Below are 27,986 nucleotides of genomic sequence, written 5' to 3'. Positions count from 1 at the left end.
GGAGGCCGCCGCCTTAACCCTGTCCCCCCGCCCGCGCAGCATCTGCGAGCGGGTGACCCCCCGACTGTCGCACGCCAACTCGGCGGTGGTGCTGTCGGCCGTGAAGGTGCTGATGAAGTTCATGGAGATGCTGTCCAAGGACCTGGACTACTACGGCACCCTGCTGAAGAAGCTGGCCCCGCCGCTGGTCACCCTGCTGTCCGCCGAGCCCGAGCTGCAGTACGTGGCCCTCCGCAACATCAACCTCATTGTGCAGAAGAGGTAACGGTCTCCCCCCACTCCGCTGCCCGTCGACGGGCCGCGGGGCGACACGGGCCATCGTGACCCCATGCCGACAGGTGGTTTCCGGTCAACCGAGCCTCGGTTGCCCGCCCGATCCGGCGGTACGGTAATGGTATCGGAGAAGCGGTGGAGAGACAACGGCCCGGGGAGTCAGAAGACCTGGGTTCGAATCCCAGCTCTGCCAATTGCTTGCTGTGCGACCTTGGGCAAGGCACTTGATTCCTGTGGGCCTCAGTTCCCTCTTCTGAAAACGGGGATTCAGTAACTGTTAGACCACAGGCTCCACGTGGGACGGGGACTGTGTATGACTTAGTTCATTTGCACCTGCTCCGGCCCTTGTATTTATTGAGGTGTTTGTAGACAAGTGGCGGAGCTGGGATAATAATAATAATAATAATGATAATGGCATTTATTAAGCGCTTCCTAGGTGCAAAGCACTGTTCTAAGCGCTGAGGAGGCTACGAGGTGATCAGGTTGTCCCACGGGGGGCTCACAGTCTTCACCCCCGTTTTACGGATGAGGTAACTGAGGCCCAGAGAAGTCAAGTGACCTGCCCAAAATCACACAGCTGGCAGTTGGTGGAGGCAGGATTTGAACCCATGACCTCTAACTTCAAAGCCCGTGCTCATTCCGGTGAGCCGCGCTGCTTCCATGTGGGACGGGGACTGTGTCTGACTTAGTTCATTTGCACCTACTCCGGCCCTTGTATTTATTGAGGTGTTTGTAGACAAGTGGCGGAGCTGGGATTATAATAATAATAATAATGATAATGGCATTTATTAAGCGCTTACTAGGTGCAAAACACTGTTCTGAGCGCTGAGGTGGTTACAAGGTGATCAGGTTGTCCCACGGGGGGCTCACAGTCTTCACCCCCGTTTTACGGATGAGGTAACTGAGGCCCAGAGAAGTCAAGTGACCTGCCCAAAATCACACAGCTGGCAGTTGGTGGAGGCAGGATTTGAACCCATGACCTCTAACTTCAAAGCCCGTGCTCATTCCGGTGAGCCGCGCTGCTTCCATGTGGGACGGGGACTGTGTCTGACTTAGTTCATTTGCACCTACTCCGGCCCTTGTATTTATTGAGGTGTTTGTAGACAAGTGGCGGAGCTGGGATTATAATAATAATAATAATGATAATGGCATTTATTAAACGCTTACTAGGTGCAAAGCACTGTTCTAAGTGCTGAGGAGGCTACAAGGTGATCAGGTTGTCCCACGGAGGGCTCACAGCCTTCATCCCCATTTTCCAGATGAGGTAACTGAGGCCCAGAGAAGTGAAGTGACTTGCCCAAAGTCACACAGCTGGCAATTGGCGGAGCCGGGATTTGAACCCATGCCCCCCGACTCCAAGGTCCAGGCTCTTTCCAATGGGCGATTTTAATGTCTCTCCCCCGTGGCCTGGAAATTCTTTTTTTTTTTTATGCTATTCCTTAAGTGCTTACTATGTACCAGGTACTTTACTAAGCGCTGGGGTAGATACAAGGTAATCATCATCATCATCATCAATCGTATTTATTGAGCGCTTACCATGTGCAGAGCACTGTACTAAGCGCTTGGGAAGTACAAATTGGCAACATATAGAGACAGTCCGTACCCAACAGTGGGCTCACAGTCTAAAAGAAGCTGGTAATCAGGTAATCAGGTTGGACACAGTCCCTGTCTCACATGGGGCTCACGGTCTTAATCTCCATTTTACAGATGAGGCCACTGAGGCACAGAGAAGTGGAGTTACTTGCCCAGGGACTCACAGCGGACAAGTGGCGGAGGAGGGATTAGAATACAAGCCCTCTGAGTCTCAGGCCTGGGTTCTTTCCATTAGGCCGCACAGCGGCAGGGGTCACATCTACCAACCCTGTTGTATTGTCAGTCATTCATTCATTCACCCCAAGCGCTCAGTGCAGCGCTACACACACAGTAAGCGTTCAGTAAATACCACTGGCTGAGTGGCCGCCTTCTCCGTCCCCATCCCACCAGGCCCGAGATCCTGAAGCACGAGATGAAGGTGCTTTTCGTGTAGATACAAGGTAATCAGGTTGGACACAGTCCCTGTCTCACATGGGGCTCACGGTCTTAATCTCCATTTTACAGATGAGGTCACTGAGGCACAGAGAAGTGAAGTGACTTGCCCAGGGACTCCCAGCAGACAAGTGGCGGAGGAGGGATTAGAACACAGGCCCGGGTTCTTTCCATTAGGCCGCACGGCGGCAGGGGTCACATCGACCAACCCTGTTGTATTGTCATTCATTCATTCATTCACCCCAAGCGCTCAGTGCAGCGCTATGCACACAGTAAGCGTCCAGTAAATACCACTGGCTGAGTGGCCGCCTTCTCCGTCCCCATCCCACCAGGCCCGAGATCCTGAAGCACGAGATGAAGGTGTTTTTCGTGAAGTACAACGACCCCATCTACGTCAAGCTGGAGAAACTGGACATCATGATCCGCCTGGCGTCCCAGGCCAACATCGCCCAGGTCCGCTCGCCCCACGCGGGACCGTCCCCCGGGCGGACCCCCCACCCCACCCCGTCAGTCCTGTCAATACGCCATGCGGGATGCTGTACTGAGCGCTTGGGAGAGGGCACTAGGGGAGAGCAAGAATTCCAGGGCGCCCAGCCAAAAGCAGAGCAGCGGCAATCAATCAATCAATCGCATTTATTGAGCGCTTACTATGCGCAGAGCACTGTACTAAGCGCTTGGGAAGTCCAAATTGGCAACATAGGGAGACGGTCCCTACCCGACAGTGGGCTCACAGTCTAAACGGGGGAGACAGAGAATAAAACCAAACATACTAGCAAAATAAGATAAATAGGATAGATACGCACAAGCAAAATAAATAAATACAGTAATAAATATGTACAAACATATATACATCTATACAGGTGCTGTGGAGAAGGGAAGGAGGTAAGATGGGGGGGATGGAGAGGGGGGAGAGGAAGGAAGCGGCAGTTCTCTCCCAAGCGCTCAGCACAGCACTCTGCACGCAGCGGCACTCAGGATCGATCGATTGATTGACCGCCTGGGCAGGGTGGTGTGGGGGTACTTAAGGAATGGAATTGTACTAGAGGAGCAGCGTGGCTCAGTGGAAAGAGCCCGGGCTTTGGAGTCAGAGGTCATGGGTTCGAATGCCGCTCCCCCACATGTCTGCTGTGTGACCTTGGGCAAGTCACTTCACTTCTCTGAGCCTCAGTTACTTCACCTGTAAAATGGGGGTTAAGACCGTCAGCCCCACATGGGACAACTTGATCACCTTGTAACCCCCCCCAGCGCTTAGAACAGTGCTCTGCACATAGTAAGTGCTTAACAGATGCCATTAGTAGTAGTAGTAGTAGTAGTAGTACTTATTGAGCCCCCGCTGGGCACGATACCCTGTGCTAAGCGCTTGGGAAGTCCAAAATGGAGAAGCGAGCCCATTGTTGGGTAGGAACCCTCTCTGTATGTTGCTGACTTGTACTTCCCAAGCGCTTAGTACAGTGCTCTGCACACAGTAAGCGCTCAATAAATACGACTGAATGAATGAAAGTGATAGATTGCCTGCCCACAAGGAACTGACTGTCCAGTAGGGAAGACAGGCGAAATCTTGGGGTCCCAGGGGTCTGGCTTTGAGGAAAGATGGAGAATGCCTGCTCCATACCCTTCACCGTGGCTGGAGTGGAGGAGTGAACTTTTTTTTTTTTAAGGGTATTTTTTTAAGTGTTTACTATGCCCCAGGCACCGTGCTAAGCACTGGGGTAGATCCGAGGTCATCAGGTTGGAGACAGTCCATGTCCCACATGGGGCTCGCAGTCTTAATCCTCGTTTTACAGATGAGGAAACTGAGGCCCAGGGAAGAGGAAGTGATTTGCCCAAGGTCACCCAACAGACAAGTGGCGGAGTCAGGATTAGAACCCAGGTCCTCCGACTCCCGGGCCCGGGCTAGTTCCCCTCGGTCTCGCTCCTTTCCCTGGAGGACCCTGGGTGCCGGGCCTAGCCGTTCATCCGGCTTCGCCTCCTGCCCTTAGCAGAGCCCGTTGCGGGAAGGGGAGACAGGTGTGGGACCAGCCTGGAATGGCATCCTGCCCAGTTCGGGGAAGGAGGGAGAGCTCACCTAGTCCCCCAAACCCCTCTTTCAAAGATCCTCGTTGGCCGAGCAGGTGAGCCAGGGGCTGGAATCTGAGATCTCGGAGCCCAAGGTCCCGGCATCCGAGGTCCCGGCATCCGAGGTCCCGGCGCCCGAGGTCCCGGCTTGATTTTGGGCTTTGACAGCAGGTGTTGGCCGAGCTGAAGGAGTACGCGACCGAAGTGGACGTGGATTTTGTTCGCAAGGCGGTGCGGGCCATCGGGCGCTGCGCCATCAAGGTGGAGGTGAGACTTGGGGGCATCTGGGTGGGCAGGCACGGTGCCGAGCTGGCTGCCAGTTGGGGTCCCGGACTCTGCTCGGTCATTCCCAGAAGTTCCAGAGGCTGAGAGTTGGGACCGCCCAGGAGCCACCTGCTTCCTCCCTTATCGCCCACCTCCTTCTCCTCCTCCGGGCAGCCTCCGCCTGTCTTCTTCCCTCCCTAGGTTGTTTTCTTTCCCTATTCCCTGAAGGGGGAATTAAGTATATTCCCAATCCATCTTCTGAGCTGGGAAGGGAAAGGGAGAGGGGGGGAAAGGTGAGGGATGGGGGGAGATGGGGAAGGGAGAGGAGAGACGGGGAGATCCAGGAGGACGGACGGGAGAGGGGGAGAAGGGAAGACTGAGGGGGGATATGGGGAGACAGAGAGGAGAAGGGACTGTGAGCCCACTGTTGGGTAGCTACTGTCTCTATATGTTGCCAATTTGTACTTCCCAAGCGCTTAGTACAGTGCTGCGCATACAGTAAGCGCTCAATAAATACGATTGATGATGATGAGAAGGGAGATGGGGTGACAAGAAGATGGGAAGGGAGAGGAGGAGAAGGGAAGAGAGAGGGAGGGGTGAGGAGGAAAGGGAGAGAGATAGAATGGGGGGAGAGCATGAGAGAGTCCCGCAAGGGACCTTGCATTCCTGGGATCAGCCTTCTTAGCGGCTCAAAGAGTGGTTGGGGGATGCTGGCTGACCCCTTCCTGCCGATTCCCCCCACCCCCGGCCCACCCTTCTCCTGCAGCAATCCGCCGAGCGCTGTGTAAGCACGCTGTTGGACCTGATCCAGACCAAGGTCAACTATGTGGTGCAGGAAGCCATCGTGGTCATCAAGGATATCTTTCGCAAGTACCCCAACAAGTACGTCCGTTTCCCTCCCCGCCCCAATATGCACCAAGTCCCCGCGTGCCTCCCCCCTCAATCAATCAATCAATCAATCGTATTTACTGAGCGCTGACTGTGTGCAGAGCACTGTACTAAGCGCTTGGGAAGTACAAGTTGCCCGCCTCCCATCTTGGCCCCTGTGCATGTCTCAGGAAAGCCTTTGGAGGGACCAGAAAGTGGAAAGCGCTCATCCATCACTAGTGGACATTGAGCCCAGACTGGGCGCAGAGCACTGAAAGAGCACTTCTACGTCCCTGGAAGGGTACATTACGGTTAGAATAATTGTGGCAGTTTCCAAGAGCTGCACTATAGCAAGCATTATACTAAACTCTGGGGTAGATACAGGAGTAATTAGTTTGGACGCAGTCCCTGTCCCACATGGGGCTCACTGTCTAAATCGGAGGGAGGAGGGTATAATTCTCATTTTTCAGATGAGGTAATGGAGGTCCAGAGAAATGAAGTGACTTACCCACGTTCTCACGGCAGACAAGTGTGCAGTCTTGAGAAGCAGCATGGCTTAGTGCAAAGAGCACGGGCTTGCGAGTCAGAAGACCTTGGTTGGTTCTAATCCTGCTCTGCCCCTGGTTTGCTGTGTGACCTTGGGCAAGTTGCTTCACTTCTCTGGACCTGTAAAATGGGGATGGAGACTGCAAGCCCCATGTGGGACGGACACTGTCCAATCTGATAAACTTGTATCTACCCCAGCACTTAGTACAGTGCCTGGCACATAGCAAGCGCTTAACAAAACCACAATTACTATTATTATTATTGCATTCTCTGCCCACAGCACGCTTCTGGTCTAGAGGCCTGGCCGGATTTCTAGGGGAGGGGTGGGGTGGACACGGATGGGGAAGGGGGAGCGGGATGGGGTGGCTGAGCAGCGACAGTGGAGTTCTGGGGCCGTGCCACCTCGCTCTTGTCCCGGGGTCCCTCCCGTCTCCGGTGCCGCTCCCCTGGGCGGCCCCTTGCCTCAGGCGTCCCTGTTGTCCGGCCGGCACCGGTCACACTCCCACGCCCCGGTTGTCCCCCGGCTCCCAGGTACGAGAGCGTCATCGCCACGCTGTGCGAGAACCTGGACTCCCTGGACGAGCCCGAGGCCCGGGCGGCCATGATCTGGATCGTGGGTGAATACGCCGAGCGCATCGACAACGCCGACGAGCTGCTGGAGAGCTTCCTGGAGGGCTTCCACGACGAGAGCACCCAGGTCAGCGGGGCCCCCGGGCCTGGGCGTCAGCAGGCGGGACAGGCTGGCCTTCCTCAACTCCCCTTGCGTCGGCGTGGACTCAAGGGCAGCGTGAGCCTCTTCTCGATGCCCGGCTGCCAGGCCCTGGGCAAAATCAGTGGCGGGGGGCGGCTTGACGTTGCCCGGGTGTCTCACGGAGGGAGCAGCGAAATGGATGGTTTCTGCTCACCCCAGGGCTCGGAAGCCCGGTGACACCCAAGACCCATCTCCCCCACTCTGGGGACTTAGAATCAATCAATCAATCAATCGTATTTATTGAGCGCTTACTGTGTGCAGAGCACTGTACCAAGCGGGTCCCCCAAGCCTCCCGGCCACTCTCCATCCCCCCCACCCTAAACCGCCTGTCCTTTCCTAAACTTGAGGGGCGGGGACTGTCTTTGGTCCCGGAGGACGTCAGTCCGTCAAATGTATTTGTTGAGCGACAGTAGATTGAGAGCACTGCCCTACGCGCTTGGAGGCGTACAGTAAGGAGCTTACAGTCCAGCAGGGGAAGTAACCGAGTATAAGTGTGTACATAAGTGCATCGTGGGTGGGGCGGGTGCGTACTCGGGTGCGGATGATTCCCAAATCCACATCTCCAGCCCTCATTGCTCTCCCTCTCCGCAATCTCGCATTTCCTCCTGCCATCAAGATATCTCTTCTTGGCTGTCCTCCCATCACCTCAAGCTTTACATGTCCAAAACAGAACTCCTTATCTTCCCACCCAAACCCTGTCCTTCCTCCGACTGTCCCGTCACTGTAGACGGCACCGCCATCCTTTCTGTGTCACAAGCTCGTAATCTTGGTGTTATCCTTGACCAGCCTCTCTCACCGAATCCGCACATTCAATCTGTCACTAAATCCTGTTGTTTTGACCTTCACCATACCCCTGAAACCCACCCTTTCCTCTCCATCCAAAGCGCTTCCTCGTTAATCCAAGCACTTATCCTCTCCTGCCTTGATTACTACATCAGTCTCCTCCCTGACCTCCCAGCCTCCTGTCTCTCCCCAGTCCAGTCCATACTTCACTCTGCTGCTCGGATAATTTTTCTTATACAGACATTCAGGCCATGTTCTCCACTCCTCAAGAACCTCCAGTGGTTGCCCATCAAACCCATGACCTTCAGACTCCCAGGCTTATTCTCTATTCACTACTAGAAGCAGCGTGGCTCAATGGAAAGAGCCCAGGCTTTGGAGTCAGAGGTCATAGGTTCAAACCCCGGCTCCGCCACTTGTCAGCTGTGTGACTTTGAGCAAGTCATTTAACTTCTCTGTGCTTCAGTTACCTCATCTGGAAAATGGGGGTTAAGACTGTGAGCCCCCCGAGGGACAACCTGATCACCTTGTAACCTCCCCAGCGCTCAGAACAGTGCTTTGCACATAGTAAGCACTTAACGAATGCCATCATCATCATCGTCATTATTATTACGCCATGCTGCTCCTCTATGTACATATCTGTAATTTATTTATGTTAGTGTTTATCTCCCCCTCTAGATCGTAAGCTTGTTGTGGGCGTGGAATGTGTCTGTTGTAGTCTCCCAAGCGTGTAGTACACAGTAAGCGTTCAATAAATACGATTGACTGACTGACTGGGTGGATGGGGCTGAATGCATAGGTGTAGGCATCTGGGGGGTTTAGAGGTTGGTCAGTGAAGGCCTCCAGGAGGTCAGATGATTTTACAAGGGCTTTGAAGATGGAGAGAAGGTTCTGGGGGGCATCCTGTAAGTCGCCGTTGTCCAGCCTAGCCCCTTCAGGAGGGGCAGTGAGGCAGAGCGGACGGGACGGACGGAAGAATGAGAGCCCGCCTTCCCAGAGGTCCCAGTCAAGCAGCGGAAGCAGTTTCCGCTGGGAGATCAGCCGGGCTCGAGCCAGGGAAGGTTTTAGGGAAATAGGTGCGGAGCTGTGGCTGCCTGGCTATGCCCCCTCTCCAACATGTGCGTACATACGTGTACGTACACACATATACACCCCTCTACCGCCAACCACATCTAGCTAGGTGGCTCCCTCAGCTTTCGGGTGCCCGTTCCCCAACCCCCTGTGAACGTGTGCCGGTCATCAGCCGGTGGCCCGGCGAGGGAGCCGGGGGCCGGACGCGCAGGTGGGGTCAGCTGTGGACCAGTGCCAGACCACCTCTGCCGGGCTGGGCAGGGGTCACTCTGCGGCTGTGGGGCAACTCTGGACGGGCAGGGGCTTGGGCGGGAGGCCGTCGGTCACTGGTGATCAGTGCCAGGTGGTGCCAGAGCCTGGGTCCTGCCCCGCCACTGCCACACATTCTCTCTGCATCTCTGCCACTCTCTTTCCCTCTCTTTCCGTCTCCTAGTCCTGTCCCGGGCCGCCCCCTCAGCCTGGGATTTAATTTTGCTTTAGTCTATCAGTGAGTGATATTTATTAGCTGCTTACTACGTGCAGAGCACTGGGCTAAGCGCTTTAGCAAGCGCAGTACAACTGGTAGACACGTTCCCTGCCCGCGACCAGCTAGGACTTTGAGTCTGGTCTCTTCCGCCGGGGCAAGGAGGGAATTTTCTGAGGACGTAGCAGAAGAGGATTTCCAGGGCAAGGGTTGGCTGCATGGGACAGGAAGGGGAGCCCCGTGGGGGGCTGCCCCCGATTCGCGTAAGCCGTGGCTCCGGGCTTGATGGCTCAGGGCTTTTTTGAGGGAGGCTGCCCGCGGATGGCTCTGGGAGTGAAGCAAGGGAGAACAGGCCCTTTTCTCCACCATCCAACCATGCTGACCAGTGGGCAGGGACCTGGCGGATTGGGCCAGGACTCTGTAGAGCCTCCGCAACTCTCTGGGATCCCAAGCTTCCCAAGGATCCCGAGGTCCAGCCAGGCCGAGCTGGGTCTGGAGAAATGATGGAAAGCCCCAGGTGCGGGAATTTGTCCCTGTCTTCAGCTCAGTGGACCGTCGCCATCTGGTAGTCACATTGCAGGCTGCTTCCTCCAGTCAATAATAATAATAATAATTATATTTAGATGCATCATCATCATCAGTCGTATTTATTGAGCGCTTACTAAGTGCAGAGCACTGTACTAAGTGCATGGGAAGTACAAATTGGCAACATATAGAGACAGTCCCTACCCAACAGTATGTGCCAAGCACTGTTCTAATTGCTGGGATAGTTACAATTTAATCAGTTTGGACACAGTCCATGTCCCACATGGGGCTCTCAGTCAGTGGTATTTATTAATAATAATAATAATGATGGCATTTATTAAGCGCTTACTATGTGCAAAGCCCTTTTCTAAGCGCTGGGGAATTTACAAGGTGATCAGGTTGTCCCACGTGGGGCTCACAGTCTTCATCCCCGTTTTACAGAGGAGACTATGTGCAGAGCACTGTACTAAGCGTGTGGGAGAGGACAATATAACAGAGTTGGTAGACACGATCCTTGCCCTCTGTTTTACAATCTAGTGAAGCCCACTGTAGTTAGTTCCATGGCCCAGGGCATTGGGAAACTCATTTTGGGCAAGGAGTGTGCCTGTTTATTGTTAAATTGTACTTTCCCAAGTGCTTAGTGCAGTGCTGTGCTCATAGTAAGTGCTCAATAAATACAATCAAATGAATGAATGGAAGAGGACAAGGAAAGCTATTTATTGAGCGACTTTTTTTTTTTTTAATGGCATTTGCTAAGGGGTTACTCCGTACCAAGCACCATTCTAGATCCTGGATCGTCGCCTCCCGTGAGGGCAACAGGCTGGTCTGGCTCCAGCTCGGGCCCCCGTCCTTCCTGCCCCTTGCCGGTCCTGGAGGGATCACGGCCCGCTCTCCGCTGTTTGCTCCCATCAGGTCCAGCTGCAGCTGCTCACGGCCATCGTGAAGCTGTTCCTGAAGAAGCCCACCGAAACCCAGGAGCTGGTGCAGCAGGTGCTCAGCTTGGCCACGCAGGTAGGCCCCCGGTGCCCCCCGCTTCCGCTCCGTCCCGACCTTCGCGGGCAGCCTAGGATTCAGGAATCCTGGGATGCAAACTGGAATCCCGCCACTCAGAATAGTTGTAACAGTGACAGCATTGCTCAAATCCCGGCTAGGTGTCAGGCACTTGGGGAGAGGAGATCAGGTCCCTGCCCCTCCTGGGTCTCCCTGTTTCGGGGAGAGGAGACCTGGTCCCTGACCCTCCTTGGTCTCCCTGCTTTGAGGAGAAATCAATCAGTCGTATTTATTGAGCGCTTACTATGTGCAGAGCACTGTACTAAGCGCTTGGGAAGTACAAATTGGCAACATATAGAGACAGTCCCTACCCAACATTGGGCTCACAGTCTAAAAGAAAAAGCGCTCAGTACAGTGCTCTGCACACAGTAAGCGCTCAATAAATACGATCGATTGATTGAGGAGGAGAGATCTGGTGTCTGCCCCTCCTGCGGTTCCCAACTTCAGGGAGAGGAGAGCTGGTCCCTGCCCGTCCTGAGACTCCCAGTTTTGGGGAGAGGAGACCTGGTCCCTACCCCTTCTGGGTTCCCCGGTGTCAGGTAGAATCAATCAATCAATCAATCGTATTTATCAAGCGCTTACTGTGTGCAGAGCACTGTACTAAGCGCTTGGGAAGTCCAAGTTGGCAACATATAGAGACGGTCCCTACTCCACAGCGGGCTCACAGTCTAGAAGGGGGAGACAGACAACAAAACCAAACATACTAACAAAATAACTAACTAACCCCCCCCCCCCCCCCCCCCCCCCCCGGGTCTCCTACTTTCAGGGAGAGGTGATGTGGTCCCTGCTCCTTCTGGGATTCCCAGTTTTGGGAGAAGAGATCTGGCCACTGCTCCTCCTGGGTCTCCCAGTCTACGAGGGAGGGAGAGTCGGTATAATAATAAGAATAATTGTGGTATGTGTTAAGCACTTACTACGTGCCCAGCACTGTACTAAAGGCTGGGCTAGGTACAAGATAATCAGATCCCACACAGTGCTTACAGGAGGGAGGGAGAACAGGTGTTGACTCCCCATTTTACAGATGAGGTAACAGAGGCACAGAGAAGTAAAGTCACATGCCCCAAGTCACAAAGCAGAAAAGCGGCAGAGCAAGGATCAGAACCCAGGTCCTCTGACTCCCAAGCCTGTGGTCCTTTCAGGGGGCCACATTGCGTCCCATAACCTATATCCTGTCCCCATTGTGCAGAGGAGGAAACTGAGGCCCAGAAAGGTGAAATGACTTATCCAAGGGCTCACACAAGAGGCCAGTGGCAGAGCTGAGGCTAGAAAGATCCCTGGTCACCTGACTCAGACCCTGGCTTTTTCACTAGACCACAATATCGGCCTTTTCCTCAGTTTCCCTGTCTGTAAAATGGGGCAGAGCAGCCTCTGTCCGCTACCACCTAATTAGAACGAGGAGTTTAGTGGGTACTGTGCATCCGGCTGGGTCCCCTCTGCCTGGGGTGGGCCCAGGGCCGGTTCGGGGTCCCGGCCCCCGTTTATTAACGCCCGCCCCCGGTCGTGCCGCAGGATTCTGACAACCCCGACCTGCGGGACCGAGGCTACATCTACTGGCGCCTGCTCTCCACGGACCCCGTGGCCGCCAAGGAGGTGGTCCTCGCGGAGAAGCCGCTCATCTCTGAGGAGACGGACCTCATCGAGCCCACCCTCCTGGACGAGCTCATCTGTTACATCGGCACGCTGGCTTCTGTCTACCACAAGCCCCCCAGCGCCTTCGTGGAGGGCAGTCGGGGCATCGTGCACAAGAGCCTGCCCCCTCGCACGGGCTCGTGAGTATGAACGCCGCCCTGGCTCCTCGCACGCCTCCCCCGCCCTCCACGCACGCACTGCCTCGTTTCTCGGCGGCATCACCGACAAGAACCCCGCGCCTCCCTTCCCCACAGGCCCCCCTCTCCTCGGTCCCCAGTGAACCCCGGCAAGGGATAGGAATGAGCCCCTCGTCTCGGGGGCATCCCAGAGCCAAAATTCCCTCGTGAGGTGGCCGAGGAGTGGAACAGGAGTGGCCTGGGGAGACGGGAAGCAGTCTGGTTGTCAGCCGGACTTTCCATCCCGAAAGGCCACCCTTGGCTGGGGAGGTGGAGTTCTCGAGCCCCCGGGAAAGGGCCGGGGGTTAGCATTTAAGCATCCCGGAAGTTCTCTCTGGTGGTACCTTTAATGCGGCGTGGAGGTGCCACCCCATCCCGGACGGGCTCCCCGCCAGGATCCGCGTTGCCCGTTGGAGACTTGAGTGGGGGTAGCCCAGGGGCGTCTGCTCAGGGGATGGGTGGGCACGCCAGGGGTACCGGGGTGAGGCCTGTCTGACAGTGGGGCGCGGGGGAGACGGCCGTTTTCCCGTGATCCTCTCTGCCCTGACCCCAACCCCTGTGGTCCTCAGAAGTGAGAGCGCGGAGAGCCCCGAGGCGGCCCCCGCCGGAGCCCCCCAGGCCGAGCAGCCGGCCGTCATCCCCACCCAGGGCGACCTCCTGGGCGACCTCCTCAACCTGGACCTGGGCCCCCCGGTCAGCAGCCCTCCGGTGGCCACGTCCTCGGTGCAGATGGGGGCCGTGGACCTCCTCGGGGGAGGGCTGGACAGCCTGGTAGGTGCAACCTCCTCTCGGCGGCCGTTCCTCCCCCCCCACGGGGGCCCCAGAACGACAGTGACCCCTCCGATGGGTTCCGAGACGCGGCCACTCCCACCGGGTCGGAAAGGGTCGTCCTGGAGCGGGGGTGAGGGGGTTGACTGCCGAACCATCCCAGGTGTGGCCCGCCAGGGAGAGGTTCTGGGGAATCTGGGGTTGGCTACCAAGCTAACAGCAACCCTGGGGCACCTCTGGAGCTCAGGTCAGGGTCCCTTCCTTCTTTTCCGGGAGAGACTGGGGTCTCCGGGCGCAGCACTCGATCGGGATCGGGGCGGGGAAACCTGCTGAGCAGAGCGGGGCCGGTTGGCTCAGTGATGGGGACTATCACTGGATTCCCGGCCTCGACTACAGCCCACTGGCAGCCGTCCCACCCGCCAACCCAGGGATGTGGGTCTTGTTTTGGGCTGAGATCTTGTTTGACTAATTTCTCCTGTCCCCTTCCCTCTCTCCTCTTCTCTCTGTGTCTCTCCTGTCCCCGTCTGACGCTCCTCTCTGCTGCCTTGTCTCTCTCTGCATGTGGCTGGCTGTTCTCTTCCGCCTGCTTCTGTATGGAGATGGGGGACGAGTCCGAAGGGGTAGGGACCGGCCCTCTTCTTAGCCCCCCGAGACCCCCTCCAGCCCCCCGTCCACCACCCCCGGAGAAACCGGAGCAGATCGGCCTGTCCCAACTGGGGCCCGAAGCCCCGGCCGACTCCCCACTCAGGATGCCCTTCTCGCCCCCCGATTTATAGCATCCCAACAACCCCGCTGCATCGTTAATACCATTTTTACCACCACCGTACCCCCCGAATCAGGCAGAGAAGAGCCCCCCTCTTCGCCCCCCTTCCTGAACGGCTCTGTCTCGTCCCCCACCGCCCTCCGCGGCGGAGATGTCCCCGGGCCTGGCGTCTCCCGACCCTGAGAGCTGAGAACGGGGACCAGAAACATCCCCAGCGGCGGAGGGCCCTAGCCTTCCCCGTCCCGACCGTTCCGCAGACGCCTCTCGGGTTCCGGTGGTTCTCGGGCCCGCCCGTCGGCGGGCACGCGTGTGCCGTGTGTCTGCGCGTGCTCGCTGAGTGTCAGTCCCGTTAGTCTCGGCCCCAGCCCGCAGGGGTGGCCCGGAGGCGGCGGCGGATGGGGGGGGGACACTGTCTGCGTCTCAAGTCACGTGCCTCTTTCTCGTTTCTGCAGCTTAGAGGTGATGTGGGTGGCAGCCCTGCAGTAAGTATCCGGTTGGCTGGGCCCTCTCTCTGAGGGACGTCCCGCCTCTGTGTCTCTCGCTTTCCGTTTCTCCGTCTCTCCGCCTTTCCTTGGTGCCCCCCTCCCCGCCGCCGGCCCCGTTAGTCTCCCCCACTAACCGCTCCCTCCCTCTCCAGATGGGCAGCACCAGCTTGGCGGTGCCAGCCAACGCCGGGGCACCGATCGGCGGCGGCCTGGGCGATCTGTTCGACCTGACCGGTGGAGTGGGAGCCCTGTCGGGGTCATACGTCGCACCCAAGGCCGTAAGCGATGCACTCCCTTGGGCCTGGCAACCGGGCGACCCAAGCAAACTTCATCATCATCATCATCAATCGTATATATTGAGCACCTACTTTGTGCAGAGCACTGTACTAAGCGCTTGGGAAGTACAAATTGGCAACATATAGAGACAGTCCCAACAGTGGGCTCACAGTCTAAAAGGGGGAGACAGAGAACAAAACCAAACATACTAACAAAATAAAATAAATAAACTTGTTCTTGTTAAGCACCTCACAAGGTGCCGGCCACTGTATTAAGCGCTAGGGTAGAGCAGCCAGTAGTGAATCGATATCCGTGGTATTTCTTGAGCGCTTACTGTATGCAGAGCGTTGTACTAAGCGCTTGGGAGAGTACAGTAGAGTTCATTCATTCAGTCGTATTTATTGAGCGCTTACTGTGTGCAGAGCACTGGACTAAGCGCTTGGGAAGTACAAGGCGGCAACACAGAGAGACGGTCCCTACCCAACAGCGGGCTCACAGTCTAGAAGGGGGAGACAGAGAACAGAACAAAATGTGTTAACAAAATGAAATAAATAGAATAAATATGTACAAATTAGAGTAATAAATATGTACAAATAGAGTTGGTAGAGAGGACAAAGCAAGGGCTTGGGAGTCGGAGGTCGTGGGTTCTAATGCCTGCTCTGCCAACCGTCAGCTGTGCGACTTTGGGCAAGTCCCTTCACTTCTCCGGGCCTCAGTTCCCTCATCTGGAAAATGGGGATTAAGACTGTGAGCCCCGCGTGGGACAACCTGATCACCTTGTATCCCCCCAGCTCTTAGAACAGTGCTCGGCACGTAGTAAGCGCTTAACAAATGCCGTCGTTATGATGATTATGAGAGAAGCAGCATGGCTCAGTGGAAAGAGCACCGGCCTTGGAGCCAGAGGTCATGGGTTCAAATCCCGACTCCACCAGTTGTCAGCCGTGTGACTTGGGGCAAGTCACTTCAATCCTCTGTGCCTCAGTTCCCTCATCTGGAAAATGGGGATGAAGACTGTGAGCCCCGGGTGGGACAACCTGATCACCTTGTATCCCCCCAGCGCTTGGAACGGTGTTTTGCACATAGTAAGCGCTTAACAAATACCATCATTATTATTATTATTATCCCCTGCCCACAAGGAGCGTAGAGTCTAGAACAGGAGACCGACATTAATAGAAACGTGGAATTTATGGGAATGTACCTGCTTCGGGGGCTGAGGGCGGGGTAAATACTAAATGCCCAAAGCTTACGGCTCTAAGTGAATAGAAGATGTAGACGGGCGATTCAAGGCAATCAGGTTGGACACTGGTCCCTGTCACTTGGGGATCACAGTCTACTTAGGAGGGAGGAGGGTTTAATCCTCGTTTTACGGATGAGGCAGGGAGAGGTGAAGCGCCATGCCCCACGTGACACAGCACACGTGGCACAACCTGACCACCTTTGTATCCCCCCCAGCGCTTAGAACGGTGTTTTGCACATAGTAAGCGCTTAACAAATGCCATCATCGTTATCATTATTATTGCGATGATTACAGCAAGCGACAGAGCCAGGGCCAGAACCCAGGTCCTCTGACTCCCGGGCTCTTTAGAGAAGCAGCGCGGCTCAGTGGAAAGAGCCCGGGCTGCGGAGTCAGAGGTCATGGGTTCAAATCCTGGCTCCGCCAACTGTCTGCTGTGTGGCTGTGGGCAAGTCACTTCACTTCTCTGGGCCTCAGTTACCTCATCTGTAAAATGGGGATAATAATAATAATAATGGCATTTATTAAACGCTTACTATGTGCGAAGCACTGTTCTGAGCGCTGGCGGGGGGGGATACAAGGTGATCAGGTTGTCCCGCATGGGGCTCACAGTTATCACCCCCATTTTACCGATGAGGTCACTGAGGCTCCAAGAAGTCAAGTGACTTGCCCAAGGTCACACAGCAGACACGTGGTGGAGCCGGGATTCAAACCCGTGACCTCTGACTCCAAAGCCCGGGCTCTTTCCACTGAGCCACGCTGGGGATGAAGACCGTGAGCTCCCTGTGGGACAACCTGATCACCTTGCAACCTCCCCAGCGCTTAGACCAGTGCTTTGCACATAGTAAGCGCTTAAGAAATGCCATCATCATTATTATTATTATTATTATTTCCACTAGACCACACTGCCTCTCGGGCTCCTGCCCGTTGCCTGGGCATAAGAGCCGCCTGCTCATACCACAGGGAGCCGAGTTCCCCTCACTCTCCCCGCTGCCCAGCTCGCCTCGGGCCGTGCCCCTTTTTGGAACCAATGCTGCCCCTGTGAGCCCCCTTTTAGACTGTGAGCCCAGTGTTGGGTAGGGACTGTCTCTATATGTTGCCAACTTGTACTTCCCAAGCGCTTAGGACAGTGCTCTGCACACAGTAAGCGCTCAATAAATACGAATGATGATGAAGAGAGCCCCGAGGGCTAGCGGTGTCAAGATCTTAAAACCACCCCCTGTCTGACCACGGCCTCTGGACTGTAAGCTCATCGTGGGCAGGGAATGTTGGATTGCCCTTTCCCAAGCCCTGAGTTACAGTGCTCTGTACCCCGTAAAGGCTCATTAAATACCGTGGATTGATTCCCTTTCCCACCCCCTTCTTTGCCTTACAGGGACCCCCAAGCTTTCCTAGCAGGCCAGTGGCAGAGTAGGGGTTAGAACAGTGCTGTGCACACAGTAAGCGCTCAATAAATACAGTTGAATCAATGAATGAATGAATGAACTCAGGTCTCCTGCCTGCCAACTCTGGGCTCTTTCCACGAGGTTGTACTGCCTTCTTTTCATCTTAGGTCATTCATTAGTATTTCCGTGCTCTCCACCGCAAGAGCATCCTCCCTCCCAGACCTGCTGTTCGGGCCAGAGAGTCAAGAAGCAGTATATGCTAGCGGATAAAGCCCGAGCCAGGGAATCAGAAGGACCCGAGTTCTAATTCCAGCCTGGCCACCTGTCCACTGTGTGATCTTGGGCGAGTCACTTCTCTGGGCCTCAGTGACCTCATGTGAAACGAGGGAATTCAGACTGTGAGCCCCATGTGGGACGTGGACTCTGTCCAACCTGATTAGCCTGTTTCTCCCCCATCACCCAGTGCCTGGCACTTAGTAAGGGCTTAGCGAATGCCATCCTGTTGGGCCTCCACTCCAAGATCGCGCTCTCTCCGCGCCCGTCCTCACTCGGGACCCCGGCTGGCTCTGAGGAGTCCTGGGCCCGGGGGGAGTGGGCAACACCTGGGAACCTGGTGGATGTGGCCGAGGGGGGAACCCTCACGCTCTGCCCCCAGCCCAAATCCACCGTGTCGGTCTCCCCTCGCCGGACAGGCGACGGTCTGATCCCCCACCCACGCCTGCCGTCCAATTCCCAGGTGTGGCTCCCCGCCATGAAGGCCAAAGGCCTGGAGATCTCCGGCACCTTCAGCCGCCAAGCGGGTTCCATCTCCATGGACCTGTCGCTGACCAACAAAGCCCTGCAGGTCATGTCCGACTTCGCCATCCAGTTCAACCGCAACAGGTAACGCCCCGGCCGTGGCGGGCGGGCAGAGGGGAAGAGGCTATTGGCCCGGGGGGTGAGTTTGCCTGAGACAGCAGTCCAGGGAGCGCCCATTTTGGATCTTTAAACCCTGATGGCATGGTCTGGTCCGCGGCAGGAGGGCCACTACCCTCCCTTGCCCTCAGGGGTGATGCTGCCGAGAAGCAGCGTGGCCCGGTGGATAGATCCCGGGCCTGGGAATCTGAGGACCTGTACTCTAATCCCGGCTCCGTCACTCATCAGCTGTGTGACCTTGGGCAAGTCACTTCACTCCTCTGGGCCTCCGTTACCTCACCTGTAAAATGGGAGTTAAGACTGTGAGCCCCACGTGGGGCAGGGACTATGTCCAACCCGATTTGCTTGTATCCACCCCAGCGCTTACTACAGTGTCTGGTACATTGTAAGTGCTTAACAAATTCCACTGTTAGTAGTAGTAGTAGTAGTGGTACTAATCCCGGCTCCACCACCTGTCTGCTGTGTGACCTTGGGCAAGTCACTTCTCTGAGCCTCAGTTACCTCATCTGTAAAGTGGGGATTAAGACTGTGAGCCCCACATGGGACAACCTGATCACCTTGTATCCCCCCCAGCACTTAGAACAGTGCTTCGCACATAGTAAGCACTTAACAAATACATATATGTATATATATACATATATATGTGTATATATATATATGTGTGTGTGTGTATATATGTGTGTGTATATATATATATACACACATGTATATATGTGTGTATATATGTGTATTATTTATATATATATATATATTGTGAAGCAGCATAGCTTAATGGAAAGAGCATGGGCTTGGGAGTCAGAGATCATGGGTTCAAATCCTGGCTCCGCCAATTGTCAGCTGTGTGACTTCAGGGAAGTCACTTCACTTCTCTGGGCCTCAGTTCCCTCATCTGTAAAATGGGGATTAAGACTGTGAGCCCCACGTGGGACAACCTGATCACCTTGTATCCTCCCCAGCGCTTAGAACAGTGCTTTGCACATAGTAAGCCCTTAACAGATGCCATTATATATATATATAATATATATACACACATATATATATACATACTATATATATATAATATATATACATATATATGTGTGTATATATGTGTATATATATATACACACGTGTGTATATATATGTGTGTGTGTGTATATATGTGTGTATATATACACGTATATATATATGTATATATATGTGTATAATATATATATATAGATATATAGATATATATTGAGAAGCAGCATGGCTTAATGGAAAGAGCATGGGCTTGGGAGTCAGAGATCATGGGTTCAAATCCTGTCTCCACCAATTGTCAGCTGTGTGACTTGGGGCAAGTCACTTCACTTCTCTGGGCCTCACTTCCCTCATCTGTAAAATGGGGATTAAGACTGTGAGCCCCACGTGGGACAACCTGATTACCTTGTATCCTCCCCAGCGCTTAGAACAGTGCTTTGCACATAGTAAGCCCTTAACAAATGCCATTATATATATATAATATATATACATATATATATATATACACACACACATGCTATATATATATAGTATATATATATATATAGTATATATATATAGTATATATATATAGTATATATATATAGTGTGTGTATATATATATATATATATATATATATATATATATATATATATATATATAGTATATATATATATATATATAGTAGTAGTAGTAGTAGTATTTTTGGGGAGGTACCCTTCGGGACTCCTCCGAATGGTTTCCTACCACCCCAAAGAGTGCAGCCGGTTTCTAGCGACGATATCTCTCCCCCACAGCGCATCCCTTCCACTCCCGTGCCCACGTGGGGGGCTTGTGTAGCCAAGGTGAACCGGGCCTGGTGGCGTCAGATGAAGGATGCCAAGGTGGCGGCTCTGAAACTGGCCCATCTCCCATTTCCCTGCCCCGGGGCTGAGCTGGAAGCCGAGTTCTGGGCTGGGTCCACGGCTCAGGGGGCGGGACCCTTGCGGTATCGGTGGCGAATGTGGAGAGGGGCCGGGGGATCTGTAACCCGCGGTGCCCCCCTCCCCACCCCAGCCCTATGTGCCTCTCCTGATGACACTTCTCTTCCTGACTGGCTCCAGTGATGAGTAAACCTGAGCCTCTAAGAAGTTGACTGAAGAGGCCGCGGGGGACCTGGTCGTGGGGGCTGGGGGCGGAGTGGGGGTTGCTCCACTTTGGTACCCGAGATGGGGCAGAGTAGAAGCAGGGGGGTGGGCTCGGAATCGCCCTCCTGCAGCGCTCTGCCTCCGTGTCATCCGGGACCCACCCAGGGCTCCAAGTTTCGGGCTCGGAGTGCGGTTGGCGGAGACCCAGTAGCCGAGGGGCCGGTTTCCTGGTTCCCCCAGAGCTGCGAGTCGGCCTGGGTTCTCATCCCAAGGCCAGGACTCGGAGCGGGTGCCGGGATGCCAACGCTTAGCTACAGCCCGTGGGACTTTGGGTGTTAGGCGTTGGCATCGGGCATCCCTCCAGGCTGTGAGCCAATTCTATTATATTATACTCTCCCAATCACTTGGTACGGTGTTGTGCACACCGTAAGCACTCAATCCATAATGATTGATTGATAGGAAGCGCCTGCAGGGAGCGTGCTGGGTGACGGGGAGGAGGTGGGCCCCCTTCGAAGCGGTGGGAGCCTGTCGGGGAGGAGACCGGGCAGAAGAGGTGGCTTCAATCTATCAGCGGTACTGATTGAGCTCCTACCACGTGCAGAGCCGTGTACCAAGAGAAGCAGCGTGGCTTAGTGGAAATCAATCAATCAATCAATCAATCAATCGTATTGAGCGCTTACTATGTGCAGAGCACTGTACTAAGCGCTTGGGAAGTACAAATTGGCAACACATAGAGACAGTCCCTACCCAACAGTGGGCTCACAGTCTAAAAGGGGGAGACAGAGAACAGAACCAAACATACCAACAAAATAAAATAAATAGGGTAGAAATGTACAAGTAAAATAAATAAATAAATAAATAGCAGAGCAGGGGAAAGAGCAGGGGCTTGGGAGTCAAAGGTCATGGGCTCTAATCCCAGTTCCGCCACTTAGCTGTGTGACTTCGGGCAAGTCGCCTAACTTCTCTGGGCCTCAGCTCCCTCATCGGTGAAATGGGGATAAAGACCGTGAGCCCCACGTGGGGCAACCTGATGACCTTGTATCTCCCCCAGTGCTTAGAACAGTGGTTGGCACACAGGAAACGCTGAACAAATACCGTCATTATTATTACCAAGGGCTTGGGAGAGTACAGTATAACAGGGCGGGCAGGCACACTCCCTGCCCACAACGAGCTCACCGTCTAGATGGCTTCTTGATGCCAACTTCTAGAATCCTTGATCCCATCGGGGAGATGTGATCACCGGCCCCAAGGGGCTGACGGTCTAGCAGGCCGATGGGCCGGGCCCGGGCCCGGTGGGAGAGGCCGTGGGCCGTGAGCCCACCCCAGCCCGCCCCCATAGTCGCCCCACCAGCGAGGAGTTGGCATCCCGGCCGCTTGGTCCTCAGCCCTCCGCTTCCCTCTCCCCTTGGGATCGGTGGCCCCTCGGCAGCTTCGGCCTGGCCCCCGCGGCCCCGCTCCAGATCAACGCCCCGCTCGGCCCCAACCAGACGGTGGACATCTCCCTCCCTCTCAACACCATTGGCTCCGTCATGAAGATGGACCCCCTCAACAACCTCCAAGTGAGCCGCCGGGGGGGTGGGGTGGGGAGGAAGAGTGGGAGGGGGCGGGCGGGGGCAGACCGTGGTAGGGGGGCTCGGGCCAGAGGAGCAGAGGGGGCTGGGGAGTGGGTAAAAATAATTGTGATGCTTCAAGCGCCTGCTCTGTGGGCAGGCAGAGCGTCTACTGACTTGTTTGGTCCTCTCACAAGAACATTCATTCATTCAATCGTATTTATTGAGCGCTTACTATGTGCAGAGCACTGGACTAAGCGCTTGAGAAGCAGTGTGGTCTAGTGGAAAAAGAGCACAAGGCTGGAAGTCAGAGGACCTGGGTTCAAGCGCTTAGAGAAGCAGCGTGGCTCAGTGGAAAGAGCCCGGGCTTTGGAGCCAGAGGTCATGGGTTCAAATGCCGGCTCCGCCACTTGCCAGCTGTGTGACTTCGGGCAAGTCACTTCACTTCTCTGGGCCTCAGCTACCTCATCTGTCAAATGGGGATGAAGACTGTGAACCCCCCATGGGACAACCTGATCACCTTGTAATTTCCCCGGCGCTTAGAACAGTGCTTTGCACATAGCAAGAGCTTAATAAATGCCATCATTATTATTATTATTATTATTAATCCCGGTTCTGCCAATCGCCTGCTGTATGACCCAGGGCAAGTCCTTTAACTTCTTTCTGCCTCAGTTTCCTCAGCTGTAAAATGGGGATTACATACCTGTTCTCCTTCCTTCATAGACACTGAGCCCTATGCGGGACAGAGACTGCTTCCAACCTGATTAACTTATAATCTATCTCCACCAGGGCTTAGAACAGTGTCTGGTACATAGCAGGCACCTAACCAGTACCATTTAAAAAAGCGCTTAGTAGAGTTCTCCGCACACTGTAAGCACTCAGTAAATACCATTGGTGAAACTCTGTGCCACTGAACACTGTACTAAGCCCAGGTGGAGATAGATGTGAGGTAATCAGGTCCAGCACAGATCCTGTACTGTTTGGAGCTCCCGGTCTAAATAGAAGGACTTACGGGCATTGAATCCCCGTTTTCCAGAGGAGGAAACGGAGCCCCAGTGAAATGACATGCCCAAGGTCACACGGCAGGCAAGGGGCCGAGTCAGGACTAGAACCCAGGTCCTCTGACTCTGGGCGCTTGCCACTAGGCCACTCTGCTTCTCCTCAAGGATTTTCTACTCTAGCAGAGTGGGGCGGGGGGGACTGACATAAAAGTGCTTAGTACAGTGCCAAGCGCTTAGTACAGTGCTCTGCACACAGTAAGCGCTCAATCATCATCATCAGTCGTATTTATACGATTTGTACGTATTCATGCGCTCAATAAATACGACTGAATGAATAAAATAGAAAGGAGCCGCTGGGCTGGGTCAAGCCCCGGCTGAGGCCCGTGCTCACAGCCGCTCTCCAAGCGTAGGATGATCGGCTGGAACGGAAGAAGAAAGCGGCCCTCAGGCCCGTTCCCGAGTCGGCCGCTCCGGAGCGGCGGGATCCCCGAAGGGGTCTCCTGCCTCGGTGCCACCCCCAACCCCCGGCTCAGCCCCCCACTCCCCTCCCCAGGTGGCCGTGAAAAACAACATCGACGTGTTCTACTTCAGCACCGTGTACCCTCTTCACGTCCTGTTCGTGGACGACGGGAAGATGGGTAAGTCGGGGTGGGGGCCGTGAAGGGGTGCCACCCCGGGGCTTGGGCCGGCCCTCCCCTCCGACCCCCACCCCGTCTCTCCCTCCCTTCCCAGAGCGGCAGATGTTCCTGGCCACGTGGAAGGACATTCCCAATGAAAACGAGGCTCAGTTCCAGATCAAAGACTGCCCCCTCGGAGCAGGTGAGTCATCATCATCATCATCAATCGTATTTCTTGAGCGCTTACTGTGTGCAGAGCACTGTACTAAGCGCTTGGGAAGTGTAAATTGGCAACATATAGAGACAGTCCCTACCCAACAGTGGGCTCACAGTCTAAAAGGGGGAGACAGAGAACAAAACCAAACATACTAACAAAATAAAATAAATAGAATAGATATGTACAAGTAAAATAAATAGAGTAATAAATATGTACAAACATATATACATATATACAGGTGCTGTGTGGAAGGGAAGGAGGTAAGATGGGGGGGATGGAGAGGGGGACGAGGGGGAGAGGAAGGAAGGGGCTCAGTCTGGGAAGGCCTCCTGGAGGAGGTGAGCTCTCAGCAGGGCCTTGAAGGGAGGAAGAGAGCTAGCTTGGCGAATGGGCAGAGGGATTGGGGGCATTCGAGGCCAGGGGGATGACGTGGGCCGGGGGTCGATGGCGGGACAGGTGAGAACGAGGTACGGTGAGGAGATAAGCGGCGGAGGAGCGGAGGGTGTGGGCTGGGCTGGAGAAGGACAGAAGGGAGGTGAGGTAGGAGGGGGCCAGGGGATGGATGGACAGCCTTGAAGCCCAGGGTGAGGAGTTTCTGCCTGATGCGCAGATTGATTGGTAGCCACTGGAGATTATTGAGGAGGGGAGTAATATGCCCAGAGCATTTCTGGACAAAGATAATCCGGGCAGCAGCATATGAAGTATGGACAGTCCCGGGCTGTCCTTCGCCTCGGAGTGCCGGCCACCCTGCGCGTCCCCCTCTCCTCGCCCCGGGGGTCAGCAGGTGGGGGTGGGCCCTCAGCGGCCCTCACTTCCACCCTCCCGACCCGCATCCCCACAGAGGCCGTGAGCAGCAAGCTGCAAGGCAGCCACGTGTTCACCATCGCCAAGAGGAACGTGGAGGGCCAGGACATGCTCTACCAGTCCCTCAAGCTGACCAACGGCATCTGGGTTCTGGCGGAGCTGCGGATCCAGCCCGGCAACCCCAGCTTCACGGTAAGGGCCACCCCCTTCCCTGCCTCGGCCACTCTCCGGTCCACCCACTTGCCCTCCCTCCGACGAGGGAAGCGAATCAGCAGCGTCTCGTGGTCGGGGAATCCGGGGGTCTCATCCCAGCAGAATCGTGGTCTGCACTCAGCACCTACCGGGGGCACAGCATTTGTTCATTCGGTCGGATTTATTGAGCGCTTACTGCGTGCAGAACACCGTACTAAGCGCTTGGGAGAGTACAATGTAACAGCACTATACTGAACGCTTAGGAGATCGGGCCCCATCTCTGCCCACCGGCGAGAAGGGTTTGGACCCGGGAGAGAACGGGCAGGCAGGCCGGCAAAAGGGATTTACAGATTGCGGAAGCAGGAGGAAGGTGGAGCGTCAACTAGGGAGTAGGACCGCTACTCTAGGGCGAAGTGGCAGAATGAAACGAGAAATATTTGAACTAACAGAATCAATTGATTGTATTTATTGAGCGCTTACTGTGTGCAGAGCACTGTACTAAGCGCTTGGGAAGTGCAAGTGTGCAAACACATAGAGACAGTCCCTACCCAGCAGGGGCTGACAGTCTAGAAGGGGGAGACAGAGAACAAAACCAAACATACTAACAAAATAAAATAAATCATCATCATCAATCGTATTTATTGAGCGCTTACTATGTGCAGAGCACTGTACTAAGCGCTTGGGAAGTACAAATTGGCAACGTATAGAGACAGTCCCTGCCCAGCATTGGGCTCACAGTCTAAAAGGGGGAGACAGAGAACAAAACCAAACATACTAACAAAATAAAATAAATCATCATCATCATCATCAATCGTATTTACTGAGCGCTTACTATGTGCAGAGCACTGTACTAAGCGCTTGGGAAGTACAAATTGGTGACATATAGAGACAGTCCCTGCCCAGCATTGGGCTCACAGTCTAAAAGGGGGAGACAGAGAACAAAACCAAACATACTAACAAAATAAAATAAGTCATCATCATCATCATCAATCGTATTTATTGAGCGCTTACTATGTGCAGAGCACTGTACTAAGCGCTTGGCAAGTACAAATTGGCGACATATAGAGACAGTCCCTGCCCAACATTGGGCTCACAGTCTAAAAGGGGGAGACAGAGAACAAAACCAAACATACTAACAAAATAAAATAAATAGACTAGATAGGTACAAGTAAGATAAATAAATAAATAGAGTAGCGTGGCGGATGCTTAGAAATAGGTAAGCGCCGGGGACGACTCGAATCCAGTCAGCTCTAGGCGGCAAGCATCTATCGGGAAAGACTTTCTGCAGGCAGCGGGCTCTCAGTCGGGCTTTGAAGATGGGGCGAGCTGCGGGCCGGTGGATTTGGGTGGGCCGGGGGAACGGTGCGAACGAGGGGTCGACGGCGGGCGATTCAAGTGAGGTACAGCCGGAGGAGCGAAGAGAGGGAACCTGGCAGGAGTGGGGAACGTGGAGAGAGCGAGCGAGCTGGTTCTCAGAGAGGGGCCCCGGCCTCCTCCTGCCCCCCGCCACCCTGGGCCGACGCCGGCCCCGTGGTGGCGGCGGCTTGGTCCGCGGTGGCGGTTGCCTGTCGCCAGGTGTGCGGTGGTCGGGGCTGTTTGTGCTGAGCTGGTGTGTTGATTTCCATCTCCCTGGGTACTCGGTGTCCGCATGCCCACCTGCCCGCCTCCCCCGCTGGCTCCCCACCGGGCAGGATCTGGAGGTTAGCGCACTTTTTTTTGTTTCCCCCCCCCCACCAACGCGGTGATTTCAGTTTTTGGCCGTTCGTTGTTTGGCTTTGTTTTTCCTCTTGCTTGGCGCTGCTCCCACCCTAGTTCGGCTCTGCTTCAGCACTCGGCCATGCCCCGCGCTGCCCGCCCCCCTCTGCCGTCCGTCATCCTGTGGTGGGCCTCCGGCTCCTTCCCCGCCCTGGCCAGGCTGGCTCCCCACCCCACAACCACACTCTTGAGAGAGGCAAGCGGTGTGGCCTAGTGGATAGAGCCCAGGCACTGCCACTTGTCAGCCGCGTGATCTTTTTTTTTTTTTAATGGCATTTATTAAGCGCTTACTATGTGCAGAGCACTGTTCTGAGCGCTGGGGAATTTACAAGGTGATCAGGTTGTCCCCCGGGGGGCTCACAGTCTTCATCCCCATTTTACCGATGAGCTTGGGCTAGTCACTTCTCTTCTCCGTGCCTCAGTTACGTCGTCTGTAAAATGGGGATTAAAACGGTGAGCCCCATGTGGGACATAAACTGTGTCGAAACTGATAAGCTTGTATCTACCGCAGCACCTGTGGCACATAGTAAGCCCTTAACAAACACCGCAGTTATTATTATTCTGGCCTAAGGGCTTGTCCTCTTTCTCCCAGCACGACTGGCCTCCCAAGTCCCCCGGCAGCTTGGAATAGTGGGTAGAGGGGTCAGGTCATGAGTTCTAATCCCAGCTCCACCACTTGACTGCTGCGTGACCTTGAGCAAGTCACTTCACTTCTCCGGGCCTCAGTTATGTCATCTTAAAATGGGGATTAAGGCCGTGAGCCTCAAGAGGGACGGGGACTGTGTCCAGCTCGATTTGCTTGTAATTTAGTACACTGCTTGGCACTTAGTAAGCGCTTAACAAATACCGCAATTATTGTTATTGTTATAAATCACCCCCCATCAGCAGCCAAAGGGGGCTTCCAGTCCACTCAGCCCCAGCCCCGGGGCTAAAGAGGAGGCTGTGGCCCACCCTTGCCCTCACCTCCCCCTTGCTTCTCTGGGGCACGTGGGCTCTCCTTCCACCCCTCTCCCTTGCCCCCTCTTCCTCCTCTTTCCTGACCCCACCAGCAATCCATCAGTCGTATTTACTGAGCGCTTACCATGTGCAGAGCACCGTAGTAAGGGCTTGGGAGAGGACATGATGACAGAATTGGGGGACACATTCCCAGCCCACAACGAGCTTACAGTCTAAAAGGGGAGACGGACATCAAGTAGGGATGTGAACATGAGCGCTGTGGGGCTGACGGGTTCATTCATTCATTCATTCAGTCGTACTTATTTGAACAAACAGAAATATTTGAACAGACAGAATCAATCAATCAATCGTATTTATTGAGCGCTTACTGTGTGCAGAGCACTGTACTAAGCACTTGGGAAGTGCAAGTTGGCAACGTATAGAGACGGTCCCTACCCAACAGCGGGCTCACAGTCTAGAAGGGGGAGACAGACAACAAAACAAAAC

At 54.8% G+C, this 27,986-nt stretch overlaps 1 protein-coding gene and 1 non-coding gene across 5 annotated transcripts in view; both read left to right on the top strand.

The window, feature by feature from the left end:
• AP1B1 (adaptor related protein complex 1 subunit beta 1) overlaps nucleotides 1-27,986 on the top strand; it is a 60,764-nt gene that overhangs the window by 31,055 nt on the left and 1,723 nt on the right. For 2 of the 4 annotated variants that reach the window (XM_038762366.1, XM_038762368.1), the window contains exons 7-23: nucleotides 40-261; nucleotides 2,631-2,751; nucleotides 4,525-4,620; nucleotides 5,384-5,499; nucleotides 6,562-6,727; nucleotides 10,533-10,631; nucleotides 12,180-12,439; nucleotides 13,045-13,246; nucleotides 13,843-13,863; nucleotides 14,459-14,488; nucleotides 14,644-14,769; nucleotides 18,123-18,268; nucleotides 21,837-21,966; nucleotides 23,512-23,596; nucleotides 23,691-23,777; nucleotides 24,634-24,788; nucleotides 26,480-26,488. In XM_038762366.1, the coding sequence (XP_038618294.1) occupies nucleotides 40-261; nucleotides 2,631-2,751; nucleotides 4,525-4,620; nucleotides 5,384-5,499; nucleotides 6,562-6,727; nucleotides 10,533-10,631; nucleotides 12,180-12,439; nucleotides 13,045-13,246; nucleotides 13,843-13,863; nucleotides 14,459-14,488; nucleotides 14,644-14,769; nucleotides 18,123-18,268; nucleotides 21,837-21,966; nucleotides 23,512-23,596; nucleotides 23,691-23,777; nucleotides 24,634-24,788; nucleotides 26,480-26,488 (2,071 nt within the window). The remainder of the gene's footprint in view (nucleotides 1-39; nucleotides 262-2,630; nucleotides 2,752-4,524; nucleotides 4,621-5,383; nucleotides 5,500-6,561; nucleotides 6,728-10,532; nucleotides 10,632-12,179; nucleotides 12,440-13,044; nucleotides 13,247-13,842; nucleotides 13,864-14,458; nucleotides 14,489-14,643; nucleotides 14,770-18,122; nucleotides 18,269-21,836; nucleotides 21,967-23,511; nucleotides 23,597-23,690; nucleotides 23,778-24,633; nucleotides 24,789-26,479; nucleotides 26,489-27,986) is intronic. The other 2 variants (XM_038762369.1, XM_038762370.1) reach the window with 2 other exon arrangements.
• Nucleotides 20,336-20,434, top strand: LOC119943155. Its single transcript, XR_005455630.1, has one exon. It is a non-coding gene; the product is annotated as a small nucleolar RNA SNORD125 (small nucleolar RNA).

This window comes from Tachyglossus aculeatus, chromosome 21 (genome assembly GCF_015852505.1).
Source record: "Tachyglossus aculeatus isolate mTacAcu1 chromosome 21, mTacAcu1.pri, whole genome shotgun sequence".
Classification (NCBI taxonomy): Eukaryota; Metazoa; Chordata; class Mammalia; order Monotremata; family Tachyglossidae; genus Tachyglossus; species Tachyglossus aculeatus.
The sequence above is the reverse complement of the archived record's forward strand: the minus strand, read 5'-3'. Positions and strand labels throughout refer to the sequence as shown.